General features: G+C 44.7%; 1 protein-coding gene across 1 annotated transcript in view; it reads right to left on the bottom strand.

Moving 5' to 3' along the window:
- Window positions 1–1,644: 1,644 nt before the first annotated feature.
- SLC1A4 (solute carrier family 1 member 4) overlaps window positions 1,645–23,776 on the bottom strand; it is a 28,098-nt gene continuing 5,966 nt past the window's right edge. Inside the window, exons 2-8 of the mRNA XM_052648063.1 lie at window positions 18,580–18,622; window positions 16,585–16,647; window positions 14,552–14,718; window positions 8,413–8,646; window positions 6,862–7,056; window positions 6,428–6,562; window positions 1,645–4,476 (exon numbers count right to left, since the gene is read on the bottom strand). Of these exons, the coding sequence (XP_052504023.1) occupies window positions 4,248–4,476; window positions 6,428–6,562; window positions 6,862–7,056; window positions 8,413–8,646; window positions 14,552–14,718; window positions 16,585–16,647; window positions 18,580–18,622 (1,066 nt within the window). The 3' untranslated portion in view covers window positions 1,645–4,247. The remainder of the gene's footprint in view (window positions 4,477–6,427; window positions 6,563–6,861; window positions 7,057–8,412; window positions 8,647–14,551; window positions 14,719–16,584; window positions 16,648–18,579; window positions 18,623–23,776) is intronic.

Raw genomic sequence — 23,776 nt, 5'->3', positions numbered from 1 at the left:
GCTTCTGTTATGAATAAGGGACATTCACATGCATTCTGACAATCATTTATAAAGCCTGGTTTCTTTTAGGTAGTTATCCAAATATTTTTAGGACAAATGTTCGAAATGGGCATTTTCTCATACCACACAGGCACAGATTTGCAGAAAGGCCCACGAGTTGAACTAGATCTTCTTTTCTGTCTTTCCAAGCCAGAAAAGGAAATGCCACTCATTAGGCCTGATGCAAAGGGCCACAGGCTGGTTGGGAAGCTCTCCTGCCAGAGTGTCTGATCTGAGAGCCAGCATGACAGAGGAAATTTCCTGGGCCAGGCACTCTTTTGAGCCTCTTAAATGTATCAACTCCTGTACTCTTCACGAGCCTATGCCACTGGCAGGATTATTATCCCCATTTTAAAGACGAATAGGCTGAGGCACAGAGACGTTATCATGCCCAGGGTCATACAGCAAGAAGTGGCAGAGCTGGGACTGGACACAGACAGTGTGCATCCCTCCTTGCCGCATCACTCATGTGCTCATGGTGTCACCAGATGTTCCTCTGTGCAGGCTTTGGTGACCCAGCAGATCAGCACCCTCTCTTCTCCCCTGGGAAGAGGTGGCTTATGGAACTGCCACTCTTGATTTGACATGAAAAGCTTAATCACTGAGTACTCACCCCAGTCTCCAAATACTCCACCCAGAGAATCAAGGGAGCCACACTGCAAGGTGGGAATCTATATGTCATTAGTAACAAGCCCCATCAGGCACTTGATCTGTGCAGGCTCTCCTCATCCCTTTGGGCCTTGCCCAGAAAGTAAAACTGGCTTCCATATTATGTGGAGGGCTGGATATGTCCAGGTGAGAGCAGGGTTCTCTTCCTTCTGAGGGCCCAGGGTCTGGAAACTAAGGCTGTCATTGGGAGCTGGTGGGATAATCCTATTGTAAGAAGCTTTTAAATTTCCTAATAGTGCTGGGATGCAATGTCACTGAACACATGTGCTCGGTCATTTCAGTCGTGTCCAACTCTTTGCAACCCCATGGACTGTAGCCCACCAGTCTCCTCTGTCTATGGGATTCTTCAGGCAAGAACACTGGAATGGGTAGCCATGCCCTCCTCCAGGGGATCTTCCTGACCCAGGGATTGAACCCGAGTCTTTTACATTTCCTGCGTTGGCAGCCGGGTGTGCTTTACCCCTACACCACCTGGAAAGCCCCTACTGAACATGAGATGATATGAAAGAAGGTTCTGGGTGTGTTAAGGAAGATGGTAGGCACGGGCAACTGTTTTATGCAGGGACTTTCTCAGTGATTCTACAGACTGGAGCATTCTTCCAGCTTGGCTCTGGGTTTACACTAGATGGTCAATTAATACCTGTCGACCTACTTGTCCTAACAAGGCTTGGCTTAATGGAGGTATGTGGCCAAACCACTCACTGTTTCAAGGGTTCTGCTAGTGTTGAGTGGGAGGAGCCTGGAGCTCACCACCACACATCAGTGACAGTTCTGCCACCTGAGTGGCCTGCCCTGCTACGGGGGTCATGCTGGCTAAATGCAGCTAGAAAAATAGCCCCTCAGTTTGTCACCCACAGGCCATCCCCCAGAAGAACTCCACCAGTCCATGCAACTTCAAAACACAAGAAAAAAATAAAGGAACATCGGATTCTAGAAGAAATCTTGTATTCATTTTGAACACTGCTATGTTTTAAGGCAAGTGTCACATATTGAAAACAGAGATGAACAGCATTATGACATGTTAGAGCAAGGGACACATCATCAGACAGTGAGAGGGTGGCATTTTTCCCCAGCTGGCTCACTCCCAGTCTGATTCCTCTTTTGGACAGAAAAACAGGGAGAAACCAGGGAGAGGGGAGTGATCATCACAGGGGTTTTACATGGAAGCACCCTTCCCTAGGCCACGTGCTCCCCGCACTGCACTCCCAGGTCCCGGAGAGAGTGTGTGCAGCCCCTGGGTCAAACTGTCCATGGTGAAATTCACCTTTAGAAACAGGAAAATCAGGATGCCAAAGCCACACAACTTGCAGTTAATTCACCTCTGCCCCAAAATTCAAACTTGTTTGGACTGGAGCTAAAATATACAAACACACATGTAGATATAGATGCTAAACACATGTATGCCCCCCACATGCTACACATATGTGTGTACACACATAGTTACACAGATGTGGAAGAGGGAAAGATCAGATCTAGCGAAGGCTGATAAGTAATGAATGTTCACTTGCAGTTTGGAATCCAGCCATGTGATTATTTCTCCTTTAAAAATAGAAGGCATCAACAACAAGCCAGAGGGTAAAGGCTTCCATGTACTGCTGAGCTCAGCTCCTGGTCACTCCTGCTTCACAGGAGTGGCTTAGCTTGTTTTAAAGAGGGCTAGAGGGAGGAGGGCCTGCCCACTGGCTGGGTCTTCCCTGTGCCCCTTGGCTCTTCCCCACCACTTCTGCTCAGGCCCATGCCCCATAATTTTAAAACAGGGGAGCTTCACTGTCTCTGTCCCTCCCCCTATTTTAGCTGTGATGGGACATGCACCATAACGGCGTGCTCCCCTCCTGCAGGGCTTGGGTGATAGTAACAGAGAAAAGAGGGGAATGAGCAAGGCTGAAAGTTTGGGAGTTTGAATAATGGCCAGCGTGTGGTGGCAGAAACGTGCCTGGGTCTGAGAGTCACTGGGAGGCCAGGGACCCAAAAGTGGGCTGGGAGGTTAATTCACAAAAAGATGAAGGACAATAGGAAGAGGCTGCATTTGATGCTCACAAGAAACTGCCAAGAGCACAAGTGACGTGATAACAGTTGCTCCTGCACACAAAACAAAGCCCTGCTCATAAAAGCCGTCATCCCCAGGAGAAGGAGCCTCCCGGAGAACTTAGGTATCGCTTAGGTAACAGTGAGGAAGGTGCGGGGTTAAGTGTTAGCACTTAATAGCCAAGATGCGAAATGATCATTTTCTAGATTCACTCAGTTTGCCTCACCAGATTCCTCTGAGGTAGGTAAAAGGCAGGTGACGTCAGCCCCATTTTACTGATGGGGTAGAGTGAGGCCCCAGGACTTGCTGTAGGTCACCCCACACATACACACCAACAACTACATAGAAACAGCAGTCTTGTGCCTTGTAGATATTCCTTCCCTGCCCCTGGCAACACTGGTTCTCTCTATAAAGCCCCGTCTCTGAGGTTCAACCTGAGTCAGTAGGAATCAGGCAGACCATTTGGCTGATAATTTTAAACTCTGATGTGCTGGAGGAAAGGGAAACCAAGCCTATCAAAATCAGCCAAAGCCAGGACATCTGGCTTCACCCCAGTGAAGGGTCGGTTTGTAGTTTTTAAAAAAAAATGTGCTTTAAGGGAGGGTCTAGTTGGATTGAAATCTATTGCTAGACCAGTCAGGGTCCTGAATGCAATGACCATATCACACCTCCCCAGAGGCAGAGGCCCCTCTGACTTGTTTGCCAAATCAGAGTGGAGGTGGATAAAGCTACAGTGTTGGCAGAAGTCCAGATCATGAAAGCAGAAAACTTTCCGGGGCTGGGGCCAGACTGGGGACATTAATATATATGTGTGTGTGTATGTGTGTGTCCTTACCTGTCGGGCTACTTCCCTTTCCCCTGCAGGCTGCACTCCCTCTCCTTTCTTTGACCTCAGAATGTATTGTTTACCTAACGCCGCTAACCAGAGACACCAGCAGTGCTAACACCATGGAGTATTTCTAACTTGATGGGTACGCAGTGCCTCCAGCCCAGTGACCCAGAAGCCAGCCATGCCTAGTCGGAGACTCTTAACACCTGAGTCCCAGCTCAGAGAATTCCAGCCAAGGACACGAATTTGGGAATTTTTCCAATTATTCTGGCTCACAAGGTGACAGATGACTGCCACCCGCCCAGGTCTGTCCAGGAAGTATCCGAATGCTGAACTTTCCTGGGTGCAATAAAATAACATGTGCATCTTCCAAGCTTTAACTGCCAGGTCTCTATGAGCCTGTTACTCCCCACCCTGGCAGCTCAAGGGTGTGTTTCCAGACAGAGCCAGAGTGCACACAGTTGACCTGGACATGATCGAGTGTCAAATGTCAGAGTGTCTTGGTCCTCAAGAGTCAGTTCCCACTGGGAAACCCAATGCCTGTGCCGAGAAGTAACCCTCAAACTGGTGGCTGGGCCAGTGCATTGCTCGGGAGGCAAAAAGTTGGTGAGGGCGGTGCCAGGGCCAGGTGGCCAGACTGATGGGGTGGGCACCCCCAGTGGGTGAGCTGGAAGCCCAGCCCCATCACAGAACTGACTCCTTGGACTCTGGGGTGCTGGCTGCTGGGCCGGTGGGGTTTGGGTGTGTCACCAAGGGCGACGTCTCCTCCTCCGACTTGCAGTTAGGGATGGCCTCCACTTTGACCTCGCTCAGCTCCTGCTCCCCTCTCTTCATCGCCTTCTGATTCAGGTGATGGAGGATGCCCGCACCCAGGGCATCACCCTCCACGTTCACCACGGTGGTGGTGCGGTCCCTGCAAGGAGAGAACAGGCAGGCGTTACAGTCGATGCCGCCTGGAGCCACCCGGGGGCGGATGTCATTGTGGGCCGAGGTACCAGGAGGCTGTGACCCTGAGGGAGAGCAAGCTAAGGGCATGGGGTGCTGCTTGATGCTAAACTGATTTTCTCCAAATATTTCTCATTCTTATGAAACAGGCCCACTCATTGTAGAAAACTTGGGGAGAAGAGAAGCATAAAGGAAAAAACAAAAGTCACTCCCCGCCATCCTCTGCATCCCTGAGTGAACCAGTAGTATCATCTGGATCTGTTTCCTTCCAGAAATCTTCCTATGCGTGCACCTGGCCAGGCTGCATGTGTGAGACACCATCGTGTAAAAGTTATAAGTTATTGGGATGACAAGGGCTTCCTGGTGGCTCAAATGGTAAAGAATCTGCCTGCAGTGCAGAAGACCTGGATTTGATCCCTGGGTTGGGAAGATCCCCTGGAGAAGGGAATGACAATCCACTCCAGTGTTCTTGCCTGGAGAATCCCCATGGACAGAGGAGCCTGGTAAGCTACAGCCCACAGGGTCGCAAAGAGTCGAACATGACTGAGCGACTAAGTACCCACACACGACTGGGGTGATGGTGCAGATTCGGTCCTGGCTCCAGCTTCCCTCCCACTCACCGTTACCCTGTGGGAACCTCCCTCCCAGTCTTGCGTCCACACTGCATCTCTACTGAACTGTAACCTCCATGTGCTTCCCATGGCTGATGGCAAATACCATCTCAGAGAGAAAAGCACTGCCCTTTCCAGAAGCTTTGTCTTCCCAGAGCCCAACAACCAGCACCTCTCCCTGGGGCTCAGAGGAAGTATCATGCTCATTCTGAAGAAGGACGGAAAATAGGAGCTTGCCTGAGGTGCTGGAGAAGCTGAGAGTCGTGGAATCAGAGGTTGTGGGTGGTGGGGGTCTCACTTGGGTAGCCCGCTTGGTGCCTGACCTCCCTCATCCTGACCGAGCACCCCTTAAACGCCTGCCTTCCCCATGGAGGGGAGCCGGTGAGGAAGGAGGCGGGGCCTCTGACACTCTGCCCTGGTCCCTCTTACTCGTCTGAACACTGTGCATCTCCAAAGCACTTTTCATCCCCAAGGAGCTCAAGGAATTCTGAGAAGTCCCTTCAAGTTTCCAGGGCTTAAAAATAAGGTTGGAATCCAGCATTCCTAACCACCGTGGGCAGATCCACCAGCCCGGGGCCAGGGTCTAGTGGTCAGAGTATCCATACCCGGCTCTGCCCAGCCTGGCCAGGAGTGTCTTCCCCAGTGCTGACTGAATGCTCTTCCATGTGCTGCGCATGTGCTAACTCGCTTAGTCTCCACTACAGCTCTGCTGTAGGGCTCTGTTCTTATCCCCTTTCCACAGACTGGCAGACTAAATCACAGGCAGTTCACATCACACAACTAGTAAATGATGTGAACCCAGGCTCCAGGGCTCATTTCTTATTTATATGCTCTACCTATTGTCCAACATCAGTCCCTCACTGACCTTCTCTATGATACAGGTATTGTTTGTATCTGAGAAAAGCGTCATGGAACTCAAGGCAGCAACAATTAGGAACTGTTCTGCGTCTTTACAGGAGCCCTGGTGATGGTTACCCAGATCACAGCTTCTTTCTAACTCTGCCCCTGAGCCCAAGCCCAGGCACTTGCATTAGCAGCGCTCATCTTTTCTCCACTTACAGAAATCACTCCTTGGACATTCCAGGCCACAGAATCATTCCCGAAGGTTCACTCCTCCAATGGTTATGACCCCTGTGCAGCCAACAATCTCCACAGACGCTTGGGCCTCTGACTTTTCTGAATGTTCTAAGCAAGTTCTCAGTAATGGCATGTTTTAAGTTTCTCTGCATGCCCCGGGCCAGTGCCAAGCTCCTAGGGAGCTCAATACAGATTTTCTTTTATTCAGTGCCCTTAGGACTTGCTACTTACACAATCCAGTCCACAGCCAGGATCAGAGAGAGGTCATGAGTGGGCAGCCCGATGGCCTCCAGGATAATGGCGATGGTGAGGACCCCTCCAGCGGGCACGCCTGCTGCTCCAACACTGGACGCCGTGGCGGTCACTCTAGGGGATAGGACGGCAGGATCAGCCATGAGCCCGGAGCACCGAGGGGACACAGAGACATGCAGAACATGGCAGCCACGGCTTGGAACTGAAAACCACACAACCCTAGTCTGTTGGCTGCACCCTCGAGAGAGGATCCACTTTCTTCAAGTAATGAATTCATGCTGTCCTCATTTACAAATGAGACGCCCGAGTCATGGTAAGATTGTATTCATGAATTTTTTCAAAGGAAATCGCAATAAAAAAAATCTCAAAGTTTAAACCAGGCCTAAAGATGAAGGAAAGAATATGGAACTTACAGAATGGTGAAAATCTGTCCAGCTCTCAGCTCCACGTTGTTGAGCTGGGCAATGAACACTGCGGCCACGCACTGGAAGATGGCTGCGCCATCCATGTTCACAGTGGCCCCGATGGGGAGAATGAACCGGCTGATCCTCTTGTCTACACCATTGTTTTCTTCAATGCACTTCATCATAGAGGGAAGGGTTGCTGAGCTGGGAAATGCAAACCACCAAATAAGAGAATAGTCCTTTGTGACCAGGCTAACCTATTACTCAGCTCAGACCCAGGAACAGAGCAATCAGCACCATCCTAGGTTATGGCACTTTCCCCTTGAAAGAAAAGAAAAATCAGAATTTTTGCAGAGTTTCTGTCACACATGGGGTTTTGTCAATTGCTTTCCCAACGTGTTCACAATTGGGCTTTCTAGACTTAGTTATTTTTCCCCTGGATACACCCGTTCCAGATTTCCCGAGAACCACACATTGTCTCACAGTGCAAAGTATTCTCAAGAGAACAAAACACTATTTCCTCTACACATGCATCTCCTCTCTTGAACATGTTCCCCTCCAAAAAGTAAAAGGCAAAGTATGTTTTTTCTTCTACGCCAAGAAGCAGAAATGGCTCTGACAGGATTTCCCTGGTGGTCGAGTGGTGAGGGCTCTGTGCTTCCACGGCAGGGGACATGAGTTCAATCCCTGGTCAGGGAAGTTCCGCATGCCATGAGAGTGTGGCCAAAAAAAAAAGGAGAAAAAAAAAAAAATGGCTCTGAGAGTTTGGAAAGAGGAACTGCATGTCAAGATAATGAAGAATAAGACCTGCTCCCCACAGTGGGTTCTGCAGACTCTGCACATGTGGCTGGCATAGCTGAAGTAGGCTGGTTTCTGCCAAAGCTGGAGAAATTTACCTCCTTCATTCCTCCCACGCCACAACCGAGTCATAGACACTGCAGGGCAGGATGGTGGGAAGCAGGCAGCAGAGAGGCAGAAACTAAATGTGTGAATCAAACGGTGTGCCGCCATCCTTTCAAAGTTTTCTTTGTATTTGGAAAGCCCAGTGTTTTTCTGGAAGAATATCAGCCATGACAAGGTCCATCTTTTGTGGTAAATTAGATAATCCCACAATATTGTGTGCTCCTAGAGAGCTGAGCATACACCCCTCACCAGGATGCCTTATGTCTTGGTCTTATTTCTTAATTCACCCATCCAAAGGGAGAACTGAAGAGGTATCATTCTAGAAACTTTACTGCAATGCATTTAGAGTCGAGTGGTTGTCTTCTTTTACTCAGGCTGAGGTCCAGTTAGGGTGAGGACCCACAGCTGGGTAAAATTATGATCTAACTGACCTCTAAGAAGCAAGAAGGAGAAGGGAATGAGGCAATCTCTCATTCTGGCAATCCTAAAAATCTACTTCCCTAAGAGCTATGGGGCTGGCAGTGCACAAAAAATCAGATGAAACCAATTTAGAGTTTTCAAGAAACTAAAATTTGTCAAGATACTAGTTGTGCATCTACTGCGGGCTCATCTGGTTCCAAGCTCAAGGGCAGCCAAGGGCACCTGCAAGCCACTCACCTGGAGCAGGTGGCAAACGCTGTGGCAAACGGTGTGAGGAGGCCCAGGAGGAACCTGAATGGGTTTTTTCTCGTGAAGACAAAATAAATAAGTGGCAGAACAATTCCTCCGTGAATAAAATGGCCCAATATAGACGTGAAGATGTATTTCCCCAGGCTGGTCACCAGCATGATGATGTCCTTCATTTCTACAATCTTGCTTCCAACCAGGAACATGATGCCCACAGGTACGTACCTAGGATGTGAGCACAGGGCACAGGTAAGCAAGGGTGAGGATGCTGGGGCTGAGAGATGCAGGCCCTTTCTGACATGGGACTTGCGCACTCTCAACCAGGTGGTCTTCATCTCTCCCTGGGATGACCCTGAGAAATAGAAAAGGAAGGGGGTATGCCGTGCCTACTTTACAGGCCATGAAACTGAGTAAAATTAACAGGATCACTCATCATGGGTGTGGAGTCAGGACGAGGACCCAGACTTCTTTCCCCTTGGATATTGTATGTTCTTAACAGCTGGATGCTGCCAACCATGTGGGCTCCCAGGTGGAAGGAACTCTTTGAGATTAAAGCCTCTGCGACTGTGGGCTTGATTTCCAGCTTTGCTCAGGCTTGCTCCGAGAACTCAGAAACACGAAAGACTAACACCTATTTCATTTTGCAGAATTGCTGTGATACAGAATTGAGCGACTTTCGTGAAGTTTCAAATTCCTGGTGGATTGGAAAACATGATTCCATGGGAAGAAGTCACTAACAATGACCTTCTGAGAACACTCTTGGAGCGTGAAGATTTTTTTTAATGGGCAGGTGGGAGGAAGGAAGGGAGGAAATGAACTATGGGAGCTACAAAGGACAAAAGCCTGCTGTTTTGAGCTTAACTGAGGATGAATTTTAAAAATATTAAAAAGCAGAAACATTGCTGACAAAGGTCCATCTAGTCAAAGCTACAGTTTTTCCACTAGTCATGTATGGATGTGAGAGCTGGACCATAAAGAAGGCTGATCACCGAAAAATTGATGCTTTTGAACTGTGGTGTTGGAGAAGACTCTTGAGAGCTCCTTGGACTACAAGGAGATCAAACCAGTCAATCCTGAAGGAAATCAGTCCTGAACATTCATTGGAGGGACTGATGCTGAAGCTCCAATACTTTGGCCACCTGATGTGAAGAACTGACTCATTGGACTGACTGGTTTGAACTGGCTCATTGAACTGACTCCCTGATGCTGGGAAAGACTGAAGGCAGGAGAATGAGACAGAGGATGAGATGGTTGGATGGCATCACTGACTCGTTGGACATGAGTTTGAGTCAGCTCTGGGAGTTGGTGATGGACAGGGAATCATAGCATGCTGCAGTCCATGGGGTTGCAGAGTTGGACATGACTGAGCGACTGGACTGAGCTGAAGATGAATTTTATAACTATTGACTTTATTTATAAATTTTAATTATACAGATATAATGTCACACAGTTCAAATTTCAAAGGGTACAAAAGGATGCAGTCTACCTGCCACCTCTGTCCTCCCAAGTACCAGGCTTCCTTCCAAGGAGACATTGCTGGTGTCACTGGTTTCTTAAGACTTCTTCCCAGAGGTATTCTAAGAAGTATCATTATTTTTAAATCCTATAGTAATACATGAATACATTCTCCTTTCAAAAAATTAAAACATGATAGCTAAGACCAAAATCTTTAGGCCCTATCCTCAAGCCAGCCCCCTCCTCTGGTAACCAGTCCCACTTGCTATTCTTTTAGATACATGTGTTTAAATCTGCATATTTTTTTAAACTCCCTATTATGTCCTTGAGACCTTTTCATATCAATACATAGACATCTACCTCATTCTGGTCTCTTTTTTTTATCATGGTAAAGTATGCATAACATAAAACTGACCATATTAACCATTTTAAGTGTACAGGTTGGTGACATTAAGCATATTCCAAGTCTCGTGCACTATCACCATTTCCAGAACTTTCTCATCATCACAAACAGAAACTCTATATTCAGTAAATAATAACCCCATGTTCCCCCGCACTGCTGCTTTCAGAGACCACTGTTCTACTTTCAGTCTCGATGAATTTGACTATTCAAGGTGCCCTTATACATGGAATAATACAATTTTAGCCCCCTTGTGTCTGGCTCAGACAGTAAAGAATCAGCCTGCAATGCAGGAGACCCAGGTTTGATCCCTGGGTTGGAAAGATCCCCTGAAGGAGAGCATGTCAACCCATTCATGTCTTTAAGGTTCCTCTATATTGTAGCACTTTTCAGAATTTCACTCCTTCTTAAGGCTGAATAATATTCCACTGTATGCATATCCCACATTTTCCTTATCCATTCAGTTTGTCAGTGGACATTTGGGTTGATTCCACCTTTATCTCATTCTTTTAAAATAGCATCCTCAGAACTACACTATAGATTATCTGCATTGCCCTGCTGATGAGCATTTAAATTATTCCCAGGTTTTCATCACCACACAGAACACTGCAAACAGGCCTCTTTGTGCCCACATGCCTATGTTCTCCAGGTAGAGAACGAAGTGGGGCTACTGAGTCATGGGATGTGTTTTAAAGTTTAGTGAAGTGAAGTCGTTCAGTCGTGTCCGACTCCTTGCGACCGATCGCCTACAAGGCTCCTCTGTCCATGGAATTTTTCAGGCAAGAGTACTGGAGTGGGTTGCCATTTCCTTCTCCAGGGGATCTTAAAGTTTAGTAGATCCTGACAAATTGTTCTCCAGTGTGGCTGTTCTAATTCATGTTCCCAATGGCTTCTAGGAGAATAATCCTTGCCCTGCACCACTGCTGCTGCTAAGTTGCTTCAGTCGTGTCCGACTCTTAGTGACTCCATGGACTGCAGCCCACCAGGCTCCTCCATCCATGGGATTCTCCAGGCAAGAGTACTGGAGTGGGGTGCCATGGCCTTCTCCCCCTGCACCACTGGTTCTCATCCAATGATGATTTTGTCCCCAGGGAACGTTAAATAATATCTGGAGACAGTTTTGGTTGTCGCAGCTTTGGCAGGGGGTGCTTCTGGCATCTAGGGGCTAGAGACCAAGGATATGCCTAAATATACTAACTACAGTGCATAAGACAGCCCCCCACAACAAAGAACGTCAATAGTGGTGCTAATAAAGGTACATTGTACAGCACAATAGCCAAAATACTGTAAAGATAGCCAGTATTTTATAGTAACCATACATGGAATATGGAGAAGGCAAAGGCAACCCACTCCAGTACTCTTGCCAGGAGAAACCCATGGACGGAGGAGCCTGGTAGGCTACAGTCCATGGGGTCGCTAAGAGTCGGACACGACTGAGTGACTTCACTCACTCATACATCGAATATAATCTATAAAGACTTTGAATCACCATGCTGTATACCTGAAACTAATATAACATCATAAATCAACTATTAGTGATTAAGTGAAAGTCACTCAGTCATGCCCAACTCTTTGCAACCCCATGGACTTCAGACCAGAATACTGGAGTGGGTAGCTGTTCCCTTCTCCAGGGGATCTTCCCAACCCAGGGATCAAACCCAGGGCTCTTGCATTGCAGGTGGACTCTTTACCAGCTGAGCCACCAGGGAAGCCCTAAATCAACTATATCTCAATAAAAAAGAAACAGGTTTTTATTGTTGAAAGTGGAAAATGCAGAAAAATGAAAATAAAAATTCCTCAAATTCCAAAGGAAAAAAAAAATCGTGCTGCTGTTGAGAAATCTTAACTTCACCCTTATCAGTGCCTGATAGAACCAAGCTTTTCATTTCCCTGATTTCTAATAAACTGGCCATCCCTTAAAACATTTATTGGTCATTCAGGTTTGCTCTTCTATGCATTGCCTGTTCATTTCCTGTGTTCATTTTCTAAGAGTTTATTCAGTCCTTTTTTTCTTTTTCAGTAATCAGGGCTCTTTATATTAGTTCTTCTCAAACTATCTTTGGTGAAAGACTGGTTCATTTCTACCTAGTTGGTCATGGACCAGCATTCTTAGAAAACACACACACACACAAAATAGAACAATGATCATGGCTTGGATGCTGAAGAATATGGAACTGCTATAAAAGATTTTTAACACTTATTCTCAAGTTCTCTATTAATTTCACTACAGAAAGATGAACCTTTTGTGAACTTGTACCAGTCCTTTCAATCCCAATGCTTTGAGTGTGAGTGTGTTTGTGTGTGTGTGTGTGTATAGAGTATATGTAAATATATATCACTTTTTTTTAAATAAGTATCTTGTCTTATAACTTCATCCAAGGTATCCTTTGCATGCAAATATTTTAATATTCTGGTGGAATCAAATTTAGCAGCTTTTTATGGCTTTTCCTTTCTGTATTTTGTGTAGGAGGACTTTCTCTACCCCTGTATTTTCTTCTAATACTTTCAGAGGACTCCCTTCCCTCCTTCCTCCCTGTACAGTTTAATGCATGGGTTGGCACCATGAGTTTTACTGGAATACAGCCAAGTTCATTCATTTATAAATTGTCTATGACTGTTTTTGTCCTGTGATGGCAGCATTGGCAGCTATGACAGAGACCATATGGCCTGCAAGGTTTGCTGACCATCTACTGACAAAGCATTTCTATGAATAGTACAGGCTAGGCAGATGCCTGATATTATAGTAGGTAATTAGCAAAGGAAAGAAAGAGCTACTACTGAAGACCCCTCCCACACCTAGGGGAGATCCTTTAACCAGTTGTACGTGTGTACTTGTATATGTTCTAGTTAATAAGTCATGTCAGACTCTTTCGGGATCCCATGGACTGTAGCCTGCCAAGCTCCTCTGTCCATGGAATTTTCCAGGCAAGAATACTGAAGTGGGTTGCCATGGCCTCCTCCAGGGGATCTTCCCGACCCAGGGATCGAACCTGTGTCTCCTGCATTGCAGGCAGATTCTTTACCACTGAACCAACAGGGAAGCCCCTTTAATCAGTTAAGGCATTCTAAACCCCAGTTCTGTGTGGGATGCACTTTCTGGGCAACAGATATCCTACCGCAGTTAAGACTCTCAGCCGGGTCTGCCTTTCCAAATGTCTGCTTCTGCAACTAACATGTCATGTTGAAGGAATGACTGTAAATTGGTTTCAGATTGAAAACAAATGTTTTCACACAGGAACATCACTTTCCTGCACAGTTTCCTTTAATCCAACCTTTGGGAGGATTTCAGACTAAAAAGAATAAGCCAGGGAAAGAACCTGACAGGATGAAAATGCTTTTTCCTTTCTGGAAATATTTTTCTCCCCAGAATAACAGGAGTCATATGAAGTGTCATGTTTCTGATGCAGACTCACTCTGGAGTTTGGGGCTGAGCAAGAAAACTTGGTTAAGCAGGATAAACACTACTAGTGGAGGCTCTGAACTCAGCTTCCCAACCAATCTCAAGCTTTCCTACCAAATTCCAGGCTTCTCTCTTCAGTCCAGCTGCCATCCCAGTATCATCTGAGAGAGAGACAGCCTAGGATATTTAAGGGTTGACAATAAGGAACAAGTTTTGTGCATGAAAAGATAAACTAGTTTCTCAACAACGAGCAGGTAGAAACTAAAACCCACAAAGTCTGGCTTCAGTAAAACAGCAGGAAGCATTACCACTGGAATTGGTATGATTTTTGAGAAGTTACTTTGAGAGATCTTGTCAAATTTTTCCTTGTTAGCCAGAAATCAATCTGGTGGTTTTTATTAAACAAGTACTCTTTCATTGCTATTATATAAAGAGACATTCATGTAAAGACCATTCCAAGTTTACCTGTACGTATGGGGTAAAGATGGATTTGTTCTCCATGTTGTAATACTCTAGTAAGGGGCCCTTCTGAAGCTTTAATCTATTCTTTAAAGAGAAATAAGCCTTATTTTATATGGAATTCACTGCCCCACAAGATGTGGCAAGAATAATGGTGAGGCTCATCGATAAATCATCAATGACAGAACCCCAGGGGTCACTGTGGGTGACAAGCAAGTGACTAGTAACCATGGTACATGCTTATTTATTTCTCTGAGATCCTTCAACCCTTGTACCAAGACTGGTCGTGGTACATCATCCACAGACAGCTCTGGGCCGGGTGGCCCCACGGGGTGACCTGGAACAGCTAAGTGGGGTTCTTTCCTGGATAGCAGGAGAAATGAGAGAGCGAGTGGGGGGGGCAGGGTGACACTCACCACATAATCCATGACACCAGCACCATGGTCGCCTCATTGAAGGCATTGAAAAAACGAATGAGCTCTTCTCCTTCAGAGCCGAGTTTCTTCAGGGCCACTCCTAATACCAGGGCAAAAAGGACCAATCCTAAAATGTTCATCCCTTCAATTTCGGTGCCAATGGGGATCTGTAGGATCAGAGGGGACACAGGGTCTAAGTTGACAGCAGATGGGTGAGGACTAAAGAATGCATTTGCTCAGGTCTCCGTCAGATGGAAACAGTGTGCCCAGAAAGAGGGAAGGCTCGTATTTCCTCTAACACTCAGCGATTTCACAGATCAAGGGGCCGGAAACTCAGAGGGAGATGGAGTCTCAGGATTTGGAAAGTCAACAAACAGGATTTTCACCTACTTGTTAACTGTGAAAGCTTTGGAAATGGGCACAGGTTGAAGCAGCAAGTACTGAGCCTCTCCTCACTGGATATGCTCAGGTAGAGGTTGGACAATCATTTCAAAGGGTTGCTTTTAAAAGACAGGGCTTCCCTTGTGGCTCAGTTGGTAAAGAATCTGCCTGCAATGCGGGAGACCTGGGTTCGATCCCTGCGTTGGGAAGATCGCCTGGAGAAGGGAAAGGCTACCCACTCCAGTATTCTGGCCTAGAGAATCCCATGGACTGTATAGTCCATGGGGTTGCAAAGAATCAGACACGACTGAGCGACTTTCACTTCACTTTAAAAGACAAGCTGATTGGTGAAAAGGTCCTTCAGCTCAAGAGTCAGTGATTGTAAGGAATTCCCTGATAGTCTAGTGATTAGGATTCAGTGCTTTCACTGCTGTAGGCCCCAGTTCAATCCCTGGTCAGGGAACTAAGATCCCATTAGCCTCAAGGGTGTGACCCCCGCCCCAAAAAAGCCAGTGATTCTAACTTTGGCTACTAATTCTTTGTTGCTAGGTTCTTACCATAGTCTCCTCACTGACAAATTTCAAAAATGATGTTCAGAATCAACATGGATATTTTCAAGATATTCTTTCCTAAATCACCAACTTAAAATGTATAAATATAATGTGTTCTTTATTTTTTTCCCAGCAGTACTGAATCTCACTACTGTAAGCATTTATGTTAGACAAACATTTTATTCCATCAAACACATTATGAAATTCTGAATAGGAAACATGTCAGTGTGGTAAAAACTGAAAGAACATGTTTACCATCATTCTAGTCTGAGCCCTAGTCCCAGCTTTGATATTAAAATAACTTCTCTGAGCTTCAGGTGCTTCATCTGCAAGATGAAGTGAAAGGGACTAAACTATTAGCTTTCAACTTTTTTTTTAAAAAAGTAGAACTTTTCCTTCAATCAAAAACAGGCTGGTAGAACTCAGAGCCATTTAGCCCTGGGGAGGTGTATGGGGGATGGGGGAAGGGCAAAGTTCCTCCTTCTTCCCATGGCAGCTTCATAGCTGGACTAAATAATCCTTGAGGTCCCTCGTCTCTTTCAGCTCCAGCATGAAGGCTAGGACTTAGCTCAGTGTCTGGTAAACAATAGCTACTCAAGGGACTTCCTTGGTGGTCTAGCGGTTACTCTGTGCTTCAGCCACAAGGGACTCAGGTTCAATCCCTGGTCAGGGAACTAAGTTCCCACATACATGCCTTGTGGTGTGTCCAAAAAAAAAAAACCAAAACCAACACACACACAACAACAAAAGAAACAACAGGTACTCAAAACGTACTTGTGAATGAATGATGGTTATAGTGAGTTAAACCCCTAAGACAAATTCTATGTGCAAGGGTAGGTTAAATCACCTATTATTTATATTTCAGAAAAACAGAAAGGATGTTACACAATTTTTTTTAAGAAAGGGAACATTAGTTTTAATTCAATGAAATGGACATTCTAAAGATGGTAAACGGCCCAAAGAGCAAACCTAAACTGTGTGATTCAAACCCCAGTCTTCAGTCCTGCTGAGAAAAAACTAAGCATCATGTATGCTCCTTGAGTTCAGAAGCATTATTTGTGTTACAGGATTTGTCATAAGTGATCTCACAAAAACCCTTACTTTTTCAACGGTCATGTTTCCAGCGCTTGTGTTGTGGGTCACTTCTCTGTAGTCAGTTGCATACTGTGAGCAAGAGAAAGAAAACCCCGTCAGTTCACAGCTGAAGACCTTTCCCAAGAGGAATCCAGAGGACTGCTGCGCCTCTTGCTACTTCGTTGTTCTTCCCTCCAGGTCTGCTGGCATTCCTCACTTGCTTGGCCGGACAAGGGCCTCTGAGGACTGTACCAAAGTCACTTAAGATCAGGGCAACATGCACTCTAGGAGACCGCTGATTATTTAGGAACTCAAGGGAATGGAGAGAATTTCCTCAGTCCCCAGACCCTGGCTTGGAGAAGGTCTGTACAATTTCAAGCTGATATCTTAAACGGCTGAGAATTCATATTATTTGGAGAAACTTGGTATTCATTCCATAATACTAAAGTTCATTTTTTTGATGTGCCATTTTATTTTCATTCATTTATTTATGCTCCACTCTGTTCCAAAACTTACTTGAGCTTGACTGCTTTTCAGCATCTAATACACCTTCAGCCCTCTACTCCTCAAAACAAAGGATATGGGGCAAGATGCTATTTTTTGGCTGAGTCTTCTGGGAGACCCACTCATCAGAGGGGAACTATCTTTCCAACTCTGGTCCTGTGGTTGACTTCATACACTTCTGCCTGACACACACAGGTGTCTCCCTGCAACAGTGTGCACTGACATTTAGTGGATTCTGTTATATGACACCCTTCCTCATCCTTCTAAGGACATGAACTGTTAAAAAGGGGTCCGTCAGGCCCAGAGGCCTCTGCTTTGAACCTGCCTTTTAAAGAGCTCTGGTGTCTCTCAGCTTTGACTTATCAAGCTTTCAGATAGGCAGAGATGATCAGCTGTCCTGTGATAGGGATAGCAGGGGATACAAAAGCCACCCCACACCTTCCGTGGCAGGCATTGAAAGCCACGACACTTTTCATTTTTCTCTTATCTTCTATCTCACATTATACATACAAGCCACAGTTATATTTATACCCAGGTTTTTTTTGTTTGTTTTTTTAAAGAGCAAGACTGAGTGGAAACTGAAAAGACAGCACGTGAAAAAGGCAATCAGTTTAGTCCATCTAATCTAGACCTTTATATTCCTTCTCTGTGTAAAGCTTGGCTGTAGGAACATTACATTCAGGATTGCTAAAGTTAGGGGAAAACTAGAAACAGCCATCCACATGGGACTGATTGAGTAAAATTATGACATGTTCATACTACAGCCAATAACTTATGCAGAAGGATATTTACCGACATGAGAAAATGTTCACAATAAGAGCTGGTTACTGAAAAATATGTGTATACATAATAACAATGTATGTAGTATAATTATTTTAAAATCTTGTGTGCGTATGTGTCTGTGTGCAGGTGCATATGTACATGTATAGAAAAAAGATACCAGAAAGATATACAACACAATGTTAATGGGTAGCTCTAGGTAGTGATTATGGGTGATTTTTATTTCCTTCCATTCTTTTGTACTTTAATTTTTTTTGCAAGGAGCATATATTATATTTATAATCAGAAAAAATATACAAAAATGCATTAAAAAAAATTCTAGGGAATTCCCCTGGCAGTCTAGTGGTTAAGATTTAGCACTTCCACTGCCATGGCCCAGGTTCAATCCCTGGTCTGGGAACTAAGATCCCACAGGCTGTGCAATGCAACCAAAAAACTTAAAAAAGATTTTAAAAAATTAAAATTCTAAAATATTTAAGAGCTCCGTAAAACATGATTTGAGGGTACTAGGTGATGTGAAAAGATGCTGGAACTAGTGGGATATTTTGGACACTTTTTTGATTTCTTGTTGTTTTGTTTGTTTTCACTCCAGGGGCCCATCTATAAAAATTTAGGCCAATGATACTAAGTGCACAAAACTCTCCTTGTTCCACTTTACCTAACTCTATAGCAATAATTTATATGCTATAAACATATAACACCCAAAGTTTCCTATTTTTAGCAAAGCATCAAGCTTACCGTCCGGAAAGCTGCAACCACAAGATTTGAAGGAAACAGGTTTCTGTTGGAAAAGAAAGCACTTTGTCAGTATCCTTAAAATTTGTCATTCAACATGTTCACTTTAAGATGCCCACACCTGACAGCCTAACACACAGGGTTCCCTCTCTCCCCACATCCTGCAGTTATTGCCATCTTCTGCTTGATCCAAGCACTCAACTGTGCCTTGGCTGAAGAGTCACAGCACAGACTTTGAAGCACTGATCTCTATCCTCATCTCCCTCGTGGTACCCTTGATATTTAGCTGTGTCCAAGCAAACCAGAGTAACTGCATCACTTTTCTTTCCCCTGGTGGCTAGGCCCTAGGGCAGTGGTTTTCAGTGGGGAGTGGCGCTGCCAACTTGTGAAATCCAAGGGGATGCTTTGTTGTTACGATAACTGGGGGGCATTCCTGGAACTGGGGGAGTATGTTTGGGCAGAAGTGCCAGGTCCCAGCTATTTGTTCTGCTAAGTGTGGCAAAGTCCTGTGTAATAAATAGTTTCAAGGCCCTCATACTTCCCAATGTCCTGTACGACACAAAACTGTAGAGGAAAATCTTGTTCGTAAATTATTTGAGCTTAGAAACTAACTTTAAAGCAAGGTATTTTTTGTGCAGTTTGAATATACACTGAATTTTCTAGGACTGAAACTCCTGTGTATAATGTGGGATGATTTTTTTGTTTTGCTTTGTTCAGAATATTTTCAAGAATCATTCACTTTCTGGGAAATCACATCACTAATGAAAAATTGTAGGATCTGGGCCCTTAATCACACATGCTAGTAACTGAGTATCAGTCTGAATTTAAAGCTCTCTCATTAATGGTGACTCTAAACTCAGAAGCAAGCACCTAACCATTTTGTTTTAGAGCATTCACATCTTGAAATACATTATTTTTACTATGAATTACTCTCCTTCAGTATTTAACTTTTAGACTTTACAGTACACTTTTTTATTTCTATTTTTTTAAATATGTAATAATCCCTTCTACCTATTTATCCCACCCTCCACCATCACCTCTGGCAACCACCAATCTGGTATGTTTTTTATATTACAGTTAAGTCATATTGATGTTTGAGATTATGTGTAGGGTAAGTTCTATTTATGGATTTCATTTCAGGATGAAGGAAATTATAGAATTTTGTTATAAAAGGAGAGCAATAGAACTGATCCAGTTACACTAGATTTTTGAAACCAAAACCTTGGCAGGCAAATAGTTTTTATTGAGCCTCCTTTGGGTCAGATTTTGTACAGATGCTAGACTTATGCGAAGAGCTGACTCATTTGAAGAGACCCTGATGCTGGGAAAGATTGAGGGCAGGAGGAGAAGGGGACAACAGAGGATGAGATGGTTGGATGGCATCACCGACTCAATGGACATGGGTTTGGATGGACTCCGGGAGTTGGTGATGGACAGGGAGGCCTGGCGTGCTGCGGATCATGGGGTCGCAAAGAGTTGGACACGACTGAGCAACTGAACTGAGAACTGAGTTGTGATATATGAAAATCCCACTGACAATCCATTTTTCTACTGACCTCCTATAGTAAGTCTGGAGAGTAAAAGCTCATCCTTTACAATCTGTGCCAAACATCCGTTAATTCTTACTTCTGTGGATGAGTTATTCACAGTGTTAGAATCTCTGGGCAACTATTAGCATGTACTCAGTTTCAGAGGTCAGCAGGTCTGACTGCAGCCCAGCTAGGCAAGCAGAGTCTAAGAGGCCTCCTGGTAGTCACACCTTTGTGTAATACCCTCCCCTTGAGTGTGTGCGTCATGGTGGGGTGTCGGGTGGGGGCTATGACTTGCTTCTAGTCAAAAGAATGGCACTAGTAGTAAAGAACCTGCCTGTAAATGTAGGAAACGCAAGAGTTGTGGGTTCAGTCCCTGTGTGGAGAAGATCCCCTAGAGGAAGGCATGGCAACCCTCTCCAGTATTCTTGCCTGGAGAATCCCAAGGACAGAGGAATCTGGCGGGCTACAGTCCGTGGGTCGTAAAGAGTAGGACATGAATGAAGTGACTAGCATGAATACGAGCACAAACAAAACAGTAAGGGTAATGGGATATCACTCTTGTGATATGCTACATAAACTTGTGGATGCTATCTTACTAGAAGACATTCTTTATTGCTTTCTGGGCTTCCATATTGATGAAACAAGCCGCCATGTTAGAAAGACCCATATGACAAGACATGGAGGACGGTCTCTGGCCAATAGCCAGCTAGGAACAGAGGCTCCCAGTGTGAACCTCAAGGAACTGAATCCTGCCAGCAACCATGTGTCCTCAGAAGGGAATCCTTCCTCAGTTTAGCCTTCAGATGAAACCCCAGCTGTGGCTGACACTGACTGCAGCCTTGTAAGAGACTCTGAAGCAGAAAACCCAGCTAAGCCATGCTAGGATTCCTGACACTACAGATTCTGTGGGATAATAAATGTGTGACTTTAAGCTGTTAAATGGTGGTAACTTGTTGTACAAGAGATAATACACCCACCAACAGGGTTAACAAGACACAAAAATGACTTTGTTTGAACACTCAGGCTTCCAAAAGATAGCCAACAGCTAGAGACGGCAACTCAGCATTTCCTCACTTGCTTGTCTATGAAACCTGAATTGCTTTCAACGTACTTAAAGAATACCCGAAAGTACATGGCTGTATTTAAACAGACAAAATGTGATCTGTGAATTAACCATTGCAAAATGGTGATCTGAAATTTGATTCCTATTACAAGCATTATTTATTTTAAAAGGAAGGTAGAAACAGACTAGGCATTGGTATTGGTTATTTGTTAATGTATAGATGAATAGCAACTTACTTTTGCCTATGATTTCCATTACAAAGCACCTTTCTCAGTCTTGTTTGGTATCTCATTTCCATTTGCTATACTAGTTAGAAGCAAAAACAGGCCCTGAGCCAAGGTTTCATCCATTCTACATCCACCACAGTAGTTCTCAGACTGAGCTGGCCACCTGATTCTCTCCCTAAAAGGACAGAGAAGTTAAGGAGAGAGCTGGGATAGAAGCCCTCTATCTTCTCCATGGGGGATGATTTCCCCCACAAATAGTTCACATCCTTCAGAAATGAGCTGTTTCCCCACTCGGTGCAAGCACAGCCTCTCCCATCCCCTTGAAACACTCTCTTCCAAGGGTCACAGACCACTTGTTCAAACCCTACTACCTGGCCAGCTTGGTGTCTTTGGCAAAAGCAATAACCCAATACTGCCTCACCCAGAATGGATTCTAACCCACAACTTCTAGACCAATCTGTTTTCAGATAGTCTACAAAATCCAATGGGAATAGAGGGGTACATTCAATACTAGAGTCAAAGCAGCAACTCCAGCCAAAAGAATCAAATTTCTAAGAAGAACATGATGTGTTCTGGCAGTTTCTTATAAAGTTAAACATATACTTACCATATGACCCAGCATTTCTACTCCTAGATATAAGCTATATGAATAACAGCATTATTCAAAATTGCTCGAAACGGAAATGTCCATTAATTGATGAATGGACAAATAGCATTACGATAAATCCATACAAAGGAACTCTACTTGAAAATAAAAAGGAATCAATCACTAATACACACAACATGGAGAATCTCAATAATACTGTGCTGAGCAAAAGAAGTCAGACAAAGAAAAGTACATACTGAGTGATTCCATTACCATGAAACTCTAGAAAAAGCAAAACTAATCCATAGTGATAGAAAGCAAAACTTTCTATCCAAAGCTGCCTAGGGCCAGGGATGAAGTGTGGGAACTGCTGAGAAGGATCATGGGAGAAACAAATGTTCACTGTTTGGATTGTGGTAGTGATTAAGTGGTTTATCTATCTGTCAAAACTCATTGAACTGCACCCCTGAAATGGGTGCATCTTTTGTATGTAAATCATATCTCAAAATTCCTTAAAAAGTTAAGACAAAAGATACCGTGCCAACTGCAAAGGAGATCTGACAACCAAAAAACATACGCACATTCAACCAGATGACTGAACTTTTTAGATTACACAACTCAGCTCTCAGACATTAATCCCTTGGGAGGAGACGCCTGGGGGCAATGAGCTGAACCCACCGAATCGCTCTCCTTTAGTTCCCCTCGTTGCCACAGGCCAGGAGCAGGAGTGCCCCCTGCCCCACCTGCCCTCCAAGGGGCAAGGGTGTGATGCTGCAGGAGTAAGATGCATTGGTTAATAGTCAGCCACCTGTTGCTCTGGCTAAATGAGAAAGTCACCATGGGAAAAGAATAAAAGCAAAATACAGCAATACAACATAACCCAAATAAAAGTATATTGGGTTGATCAGTTGGGATTGTCATGCCCTGCTTAGCTAAGGAAAAACACAGTGTGGACTTTGGAATGCTAGGTCAGCACAAGTTCAGAACACTGCTTGTGCACACACTAAGATGTTTTCCCAAGGCATATGCGGGTCTATGACCTCCCACTAGGTGATAGCTCTTGTACAAGAAAATAACAATATAGTTTAAAGTAATCAATAAAATGGGAGACGTGACTAGGGACATAGGAGGCTGATTTCATTGTAACACAACAGATACTTTCTGCTTGCCAAGACACTAAATAAAAGTTATGTGGCTCCAAGGAACAGGGCTCTTCCCAACAGGTCGAGTCCCCCGGTCCCATCTTTAAAACTTTAATTCTGTCTCTAGTTTCTTTTTCCCAAACTGTGCGTCGACCACTTTCAGTCCCTACCTGCTGTGCTGGCCACAGCAATAAGACAAAACATTTTTCTCTACTCTTCATAGATTCTGCCTTTGGTGTTGTATTTAAAAAGTCATTGCCATATCAGAGGTCATCTTATGTTATCTTCCAGGAGTTTTATAGTTATGCATTTTACATTTAGATGTGTGATCCATTCTGAACTGATGTTTGTGAATGGCACAGGGGCTATGTTTAGATTCACTTTTTTTGCATGTGGATGTCTAGGTGTTCCAACACCATTTGCTGAAAAGATGATTCTTGTGCCACTCTACTGCCTTTACTCTTTTGTTAAAGACCAGTTGATCATATTTGAAGTGAAGTGAAGTCGCTCAGTCATGTCCGACTCTTTGCGACCCCACGGACTGCAGCCTACCAGGCAATACTGGAGTGGACTGCCATTTCCTTCTCCAGGGGATCTTCCCAACCCAGGGATCGAACCCGGGTCTCCCACATTGTAGACAGACGCTTTAC

This window comes from Budorcas taxicolor, chromosome 11 (assembly GCF_023091745.1).
Source record: "Budorcas taxicolor isolate Tak-1 chromosome 11, Takin1.1, whole genome shotgun sequence".
NCBI classification, from domain to species: domain Eukaryota; kingdom Metazoa; phylum Chordata; class Mammalia; order Artiodactyla; family Bovidae; genus Budorcas; species Budorcas taxicolor.
This window is presented reverse-complemented; position numbering and strand designations above follow the sequence as displayed.